Here is a 7,632-nt window from a genome sequence, read left to right on the forward strand (position 1 = left end):
ACCCTCCAGCACTTCTGGGCTCCCAAATGGGACTTTGGGAACACCGAACCAGAACCCGGTGGGATTTTCCAAACAAAGGCTCCGCTGGGAGCTCAGCTGTGCTGTGTGGGGCGATGCCCGGCTTTGTGCAGGGTGGGATTGGGTTACGGGGCTCAGGCTGGGAAAGCTCATCCGCGGGGCACAGGTGGATTAAGGAATTCCAGTCCCCATTCAGTGTCCAGTGAAGCACAACTAATGGGGTGATGCGAAGAGCTGGGGCGGCTCGGGATGGGAGGGTGGTGTGAGCACTGTGGGGGAAGCAGTGGGGTTTCCCACCAGGACTGCCTTCAAACTGTATGCTCCCACCTTTGGATCAGGGTTAAGTTGGTTTATGGGGCAACGCCAGCACAGCTGAGGGCAGGGGAATGTTGTGTGCCACCTCCAGAATGGGGACACCTCCAGTGGGGGAGGAAATAATCCTCCTGGATTGCTGAGCCAGGTCAAAGCCTGGGGATGGGGATGGAAGAGGATGGAATAGGATGGGAATGGAAGTGGGACAGGATGGGGATGGTATAAAATGGGATGGCATAGGATGGGGGGTGGGGGTGGGGTGGGAATGGGATTGGCTTAGGGTGGGAATGGGGATGGGGACAGGGATGGGGATGAGGATGGGGATAGGGAGATGGGATGGGATGGGATGGGATGGGATGGGATGGGATGGGATGGGATGGGATGGGATGGGATGGGATGGAGATGGGGATGGGATGGGATGGGATGGGATGGGATGGGATGGGATGGGATGGGGATGGGGATGGGGATGGGATGGGATGGGATGGGATGGGATGGGATGGGATGGGATGGGATGGGATGGGATGGGATGGGGATGGGGATGTGATGGGATGGGATGGGATGCAGTGGGATGGGATGGGATGGGATGGAGATGGGATGGGATGGGATGCAATGGGATGCAATGGGATGCAGTGGGATGGGATGCAGTGGGATGGGATGGAACAGTCCTCCCACACCAGAGCCCAGCTTGGGAGCACACAGCATCACAGAGACCCTGGCAGCGCCACATTCCCCAGGGGAACTCCCCCCCCCGGCTGTTCCTGGGGACACTTTTGCACCTGAAAGCCATCGGGGTGGCAGCGATCCCGTCTACCCTGCTCCCTCAGAGACTCATAGGCGCCTCTTAATGGGACTTTAATTATACATTTACTGTCACCATTTTTTTTTTCTCCTTGTGTCTCTCTCCGGAGCTCAGCTCCCCAGCGATGTAAATACTCCAAGTGTGCCGTGGGGACTGTCAGCTCCACTAATGACCACCTGCGAGGCTGCCGGTGGCGTGGGGACACGCGGGTGACACCACCCCGTCTGGCTCAGCAGTGTCCCCAACCCCAAGGCAGCAGCTCTACCTCCAGCCCCCAGGGAGATGCTGTCAGACCCATGTCCTGCATGAGGACCGTGATGCTGGGCTGGTCCTGAGCAGCAGGATGATGACACGGCAGCAGCCATCCCCAGCAGAGCATCCCACACACCCGAGGTGACGCCTGATGCTCACTGTCAGGTTGCATCCCAATGCTGTACGTCCTTCCCTTGGAGCCCAGGCTGAGCTGAGCACTGCTCAGCATCATTCCACCAATGAGTGCCGTGCGCTCTGCGTGCTGTGGGCACAATTAGGGGGGCAGCCCCTCACCCGCTGTTGGCTTCGACCCCAAGAAACAGCCATGAACATTCCCATCGCCGCTCATTTTCTCTCTGTTAATTAGGAAGGATACGAGGTCACCCATCAGAACGTCCCCAGTGCCTCTCCAAACCCACACGTCCCACTGGGGTGTGTGTGATGCTCGTGTGTGTGACGCTGCTGTGTGCATGGCGTGACACGATCCCCCAATTAACCCCAGGTGCTTCGTTAACAGCACTGGGTCTCCTTTATCCAGAGATGGACTGGGGGTGGGGGCAGGTGGGGGAGGCTTTGAAATATTAGGGAAAAAACTCCTGTTTTCAGTATTGCAGGTGTCTCTGAAGCACTTCTGCAGGAGATTTGTTCTGCTGGAGGGGACGAGCCCCTCCTGAGCACCACTCTGTCACCAAGCCTCCAAATCCACCGCAGGCTTCTGTAAGAAGGGGAATGTGCTGAATGCAGACATCCGCCTTCCCATGTCCCTGTATCCTCATGTCCCTGTGTCTCCCTGTCCCCGTGTGTCCATGTGTCCCCGTGTTCCTGTGTCACCCTGACCGCATGTTCCCATGTCTCAGTGTCCCCGTGTCCCCGTGTTGCCATGTCCCCAATGTCCTTGTGTTCTCATGTCCCTGTATGCCTGTGTCCCTGTGTCCCCATGCCCCTAAGTCCTTGTGTCACCCTGTCCCCATGTCCCCGTGTCCCCATGTCCCCGTGTCACCCTGTCCCCGTGTCCCAGCCAAGTGTGACACCCCACCACTGCGCATCCCCCCCATAAATCCCACCATATCCCCTCCCACCCCAACCCTCCCCAACGACCCCCAAACACCTCCCCATCCCCATCTCCTTCCTACTGCATCCCTCATTCCTCCCCTTTCCCCCCCCCAAAAAAAAAACAAACCAAACCAAACCAAACCAAAACCACCCAAAGAAAGGCCCGGGCCAAGCCGGGATCATCCCAGCAATGCCTTCGGAGGGCTCAGGGCCGGAGGTTCATTAGCGCTGCGTTCGTTAGCGCGGCGGCAGGGCAGCATGGCGTGTGGGAGGGCAGACGCCAGGCTGTCTGCTCCCACTCGGTTCGGGGTGTTATTAACTTCTCCCCGGGCTGCCGCTCACCCGCAGCTCCTGCGCTTGGCTTCGGGCTTTCCCCGCGCCGCTCCATCTGCAGCGCCGTAATTACAGCTGCTGGGATCTCCCTTTATCTCGGGCGATCTCAGAGGTTTGTTACCTGGCACATGCTCTTCCCTCCCTCCCTCCTTTCCAACCCCCCCCCGCTCCCTCCTTTCTCCCCCCCTCCTTGCACTCCTCCCTCCCTGCACCCCTTTAATCCTTCCTGCTTTCATCAGCAGCCGGCAGCTACAAACCCGAACTCCGCTCTTCTCCTTTGCAGGATATTCTGAGGATGGGGAGGGGGGGATTTTTGCAATATTCCCCATCCCGGGGGACAGCAGAGCCGCTCACAGAGCAGTGGGACCAGGCGGGGACGCCTCTGTGCTCCCCAGCACCGCTCGGGTCCTGACGTGTATCAGCGCTTCCCAACCCCGACACCGAGGTTTGGAATTGGCCCCGAGCGCGGCTGTGATTTATTTTTTTAATTTAATCTGAGATGATTTGATGTATTTGCCTTGGCACCGGGTTCTCTTAAAACCCCAAACCCCGCTCAGGCAATGCGAGTTGCACCTCGCAGCCCCAGTGCCGGGGTTTGAGGCTGCCCCGTGTGCCCCCTGCAGGTGTCGGAGCCATCGGGGTTTTCTGTGGGGCTTTGGGGACGTTGGTCTCCGCCCCCAAGGGGTTGGGGCCGGTAAGGAACCAAGCGAGGGAAAGTGGAGCAGAGAGCTGTCCGTGAGCCCTCTCTGGATGGACAGACAGACTGCAGGGTTTGGGGATGCTCCATTGCACAGCTGTGGGTGCCCGACCCCAAATCTTGTTTGTGTGAGGCCAGGTTCTGCTGGGGAGGAGAGGGTGGCCTCAAACCCGCTTTCCCTTGGTGCTGCCCAATGGGAGACCCCCACCTGGGGGGACCCATCTGTTCTCCATAGGATTCAGTGGGACCAGACCCCCTGTTTGGCATCCTCGCCCAAGGCGGAACTTGGCTCTCCTTCCATCCTAAGCCATATAAACGTGCACAGGGATGCCAGCATCTAGACAAGGGTGCAGCCATGCCAGGTGGTGGAATGCGAGGCTCTTCTTGTCCCCCAAGGGGTGAAAAATGCCACCAAGGTCCCCTCTGCCCAACCTGTCCTTAAAATATCCGAGCAGAGAGGTGGGCATGGCCTATGGGAGCCCTCATCCTTTGGAGCACCCACCCACCCAAGGCGCCCACCCTGAGGGCTCAAGTATGGGCCTGATCCCACCTCTCCCCTGGGCATTGGACCCAGGTCCACGCTCCATATAGGGAGCCCAGAACCCGTTCCAATGGGGCTGTTCTATGGGTCCAGCTGTGCTGGGCACGATCCTGAGGTCAGGATGGAGGCGGATGGCAGAAGACCAACAGGGAATGGGACGGGGGCAGGAGCTGTTTGGTTCAGAGCCCGGGGCAGCAGCGGGGTCCCAGCCTGGGGGTTAGTGAGCAGCTCAGCTATTTATATCGGAGCTGCTGAGTGACTCAGAGCCGTCGCGATGGCGAGATGGAAACATGTTTTGGAGATGGTCTAATGGGAGGGTGGGGATGGGGGACCCTCCCTGCCAGCATCCCCGGCCAATGCCACCTCCTCCCAGGCAAAGCCCTCGTGGGGCGGCGCTGAGACCGGGCGCGCTCGTGGCTGATGTGAGCCACCCGGCTCTGTGCCACCACGTCCCCAAACTGCAGAGGTGCAGCAGGTTGTCCCCCTGCAGCCAGCAGGCACCGAGGCATGAGGTCTCGTGTCCAACCCTCCGTCCGTGTCCGTCCAACCTCTGTCCGCCTCTGCGCTTTCTCCCATCCCTGTTGTGCCCCCACACCGGTGACCCCGGTGCTTTTTGTCCCTCCGTGCCCAGGTCCAAGGGGTCGCATCCCTTCACGCGCTGCCATTGGCTTTTTGTCCCCTCTAAGGGGGGGGTCCCCATGCAAAGCAGCGCCCCGCACTGAGGACAAAGACCCTCCCTCAGGGGAGGACCGGGACGCAGGGGGAGGTCGCGGCGTCCCCCTCCCATCTCCCCTCCTGGCCACAGCCGGCCCGGGAGACCCCGCGTCGGGAGAGAGGCACAGAGGGGAGACCCCCGAGGGGAGGGCATCCAGGGGGCTGCCCCGGAGAGTGGGGGGGTGGGAGCGACGTCCCTGGGCGGGGCTCAGGGGGCGGGGCGGGGCGGGCAGGGGATCCCCCGGGCGCGGGGCCGCGGTGCGGCAGCGCGGAGCCCGGCGGGGGGGGGCTGCGGGGCGCGGCGCTGCGGGCTCCGAGGGCGGTCCGGCCCGGCCCGGTCCGGTTCGGCCCGGCCATGACCATGAGCTCCGTCACCGAGAGCTTATTGGGCTCCGACCCATCCAAAACTTCTTTCCTGGAGCTCGGCCACCCCTCTCCTCCGCATTACCCGCTGCACGGCCTCCACCCCGCCGGCCACCCCCAGCACGACCCGTCGCCCTTCTCCTCCTACAGCCGGCCCGGTTCCTATCCTTACCCCGGCGGTCCTCCCCCCCCGCCCCACGGCGGCCCCTACCTGCCCTATCCGCCCCAGCATCCCCCGGCCGGGCTGGCCCACGGCGCCGGGCTGCAGGACGCAGGTAAGGCGGCCGCGGGGTGTTCCGGTCCCGATCCCGGTTCCCATCCCCGTTCCCATCGCTGTCCCGTCCCGCCCCGTCGAGGCACCGCGGCGCTGCCGCTCCCCGCCCCGCAACCGTCGGAAGCGCTTCGGGGCGGCCCATGGGCAGCGCGAGCGGGCGGGGGGCTCGGACCTCCGCGGGGGGGAGTCCTAAGGGAGGGAAGACACGGCGGTGGGTGGGTGCGAGGCTGCGGGAAGCCCCCGGAGGGCTGCAGAGCCCCGGCTGTCCCGATCCCGCAGCTCCTCCCCTCGGTCCTGCCGCGCGCATCCCAATTGCCGTCTGTTTTGCCCCAAAGCTGAAAGCTAACCCCCAGCTCTCCAGCTCCCCCTCTCCCCCCAGGGCTCCCAGCAGAGGGGTCCCCCTTTCCCAAGGCAGCAGGGTGGGGGGTGCGGGGCTGCGCACGCTCCTGATTTCCAGTGTCTCTCTGAAAGCAGAGGCTGTGCTGTCACCGCTGTCTACCCATGTCCCCAAAAGACCCGCAGATACTCAGAGCCACCACCGGGGTTGGAGGTGACACAGAACCCAAAGAACAGGGCTGCCTGGGAGATGGGGGTCTCAGCCACCCCCCATCGCCTCGCAGGGCCCTGTCCCCCCACCCACCCCTCACAGCATGCATGCCACGGGGCTGTCAACCTTCCTACTGTGGGGGTCGAGCAGTACTGAATGAATGGTGCCATCCCTCCACCTCATTCACTTTTATTCTGAATGAAGCGGTGAAGCAGAGGCAGATCCCTGTGCAAAGCAGCCTCCACAGCAGAGCCCAGAGCAGCCCCACTGATGGGGCACCCATAGGGGCAGCACAGCCCCAGTGGTGGGGCTCAGCAGGGCCAACACAGCCCCTGTTAACAGAATGGCCCCAAGGAGCAACGCAGCCCCCAGGGACAGCGCAGCCCCCAGTGCCATTGCAGCCCCCACTGACCCCAGGGACAGCAGAGCCCCCATTGACAGCACAGCCCCCCAGGCACAGCACATCCACAGCGCCGTGGTTCCCCTCCTGTCCCCACTGACTCTCCTCTCCTCTCCCTCCCCAAGAACCCAACAAGCCTCCGCCAGTGACCAACGGCGAGCTGCGCCTCAACGGCAAGGGGAAGAAGCTGCGCAAACCACGCACCATCTACTCCAGCCTGCAGCTGCAGGCCCTCAACCAACGCTTCCAGCAGACCCAATACCTGGCGCTGCCCGAGCGCGCCGAGCTGGCGGCCCAGCTGGGGCTCACCCAGACCCAGGTAGGGCTGAGCCCCCCGACACCCAGCGCCTCCCCGGGGGACGTTTGTGGCGCACGCACGGATCGAGTCCGGATCGGGGCGCCTTGGAGTCGTGCCGTGCAGCCGGCGCCGCTGGGGCCCTGCGGGTGGGATTTGGGGTGCCCCTGCTCGCACCTCCCAGAGGCAGAGGGACTTTCCCAGCCCTGGAGCCTGGCTGCTGGCCCAGCCGTGCCCGGCGTTGGGCGGCCCCGCGCCGCGGGATGGGGTGAGTGGGTTTTTGAAGGCGATGGGGAGAGACAGGCAGGCGGCAGCGGTGCAGCCCGGAGCCAGGGGCGAAGCGAGCTCATAAAGACGGGGAAGAGGAGGCAAGTGGGAACCTGCCGACAGCGCGGGGGGGACCGTGGGGAGGAATGAGTGGGGCCACCACCCCGAGCAGAGCGCTGCAGGCCCCACCGCGCCGCGCCCCAGCAGTGCTCCTGTGCCCGGGTTGGGCTGGAGGGGGGCACAGCTGGGGGCACACGTGGGGACACACGGGGCTGGAGGCTCTCGAGTTGCTCTCTGCTCTCCCTGTTTCCCTTATCACCTTCTCCTCCAGCTTCTCGTGGTGGATTCTCTAGTGGCTCGGATAGGGTTGGGTTCATCTCGTGGACCCCCACACAGGTGTACTCCTAAGGTGGGGGATGAAACAGCTGCAAAGTCATGGTACCTGAGGGGTGGGACGTTGCCCACCGGTGCCACCCTCCCCACATCCCTGCTCACTCCACTCTCACCCGCAGGTCAAAATCTGGTTCCAGAACAAGCGCTCCAAGTACAAGAAGATCATGAAGCAGGGCTCGAGCGCACCCGATGGGGAGCAGCACCTGCACACCTCCTCCTCGCTGTCCCCATGCTCCCCCAGCATCCCCCCGCTCTGGGACATCCCTGTGCCGGGCAAAGGGCCCCCGCTGCCCCCCAGCAACTACATCAGCAGCTTTGGAGCCTGGTATCAGCCTCACCCTCAGGACTCCGTGCCCCGTGGTCCCATGATGTGA

General features: G+C 63.3%; 1 protein-coding gene across 1 annotated transcript; it reads left to right on the plus strand.

Moving 5' to 3' along the window:
• The first annotated feature begins 5,074 nt into the window (after positions 1–5,074).
• Positions 5,075–7,632, plus strand: DLX4 (distal-less homeobox 4). Its single transcript, XM_048926897.1, has 3 exons — positions 5,075–5,357; positions 6,429–6,622; positions 7,378–7,632. The coding sequence occupies exons 1-3, from the start codon at positions 5,075–5,077 to the stop codon at positions 7,630–7,632; spliced, it is 732 nt and encodes a 243-aa protein (XP_048782854.1).

The sequence above is a fragment of the Lagopus muta genome, chromosome 25, assembly GCF_023343835.1.
Source record: "Lagopus muta isolate bLagMut1 chromosome 25, bLagMut1 primary, whole genome shotgun sequence".
NCBI lineage: Eukaryota > Metazoa > Chordata > Aves > Galliformes > Phasianidae > Lagopus > Lagopus muta.

Coding starts and splice junctions, on each gene's coding strand:
- DLX4 (XM_048926897.1), top strand. CDS start 5,075: ATGACCATGAGCTCCGTCACCGAGAGCTTATTGGGCTCCGACCCATCC. Junction 5,358..6,428: donor CGCCGGGCTGCAGGACGCAG/GTAAGGCGGCCG, acceptor TCCCTCCCCAAG/AACCCAACAAGCCTCCGCCA. Junction 6,623..7,377: donor TGGGGCTCACCCAGACCCAG/GTAGGGCTGAGC, acceptor TCTCACCCGCAG/GTCAAAATCTGGTTCCAGAA.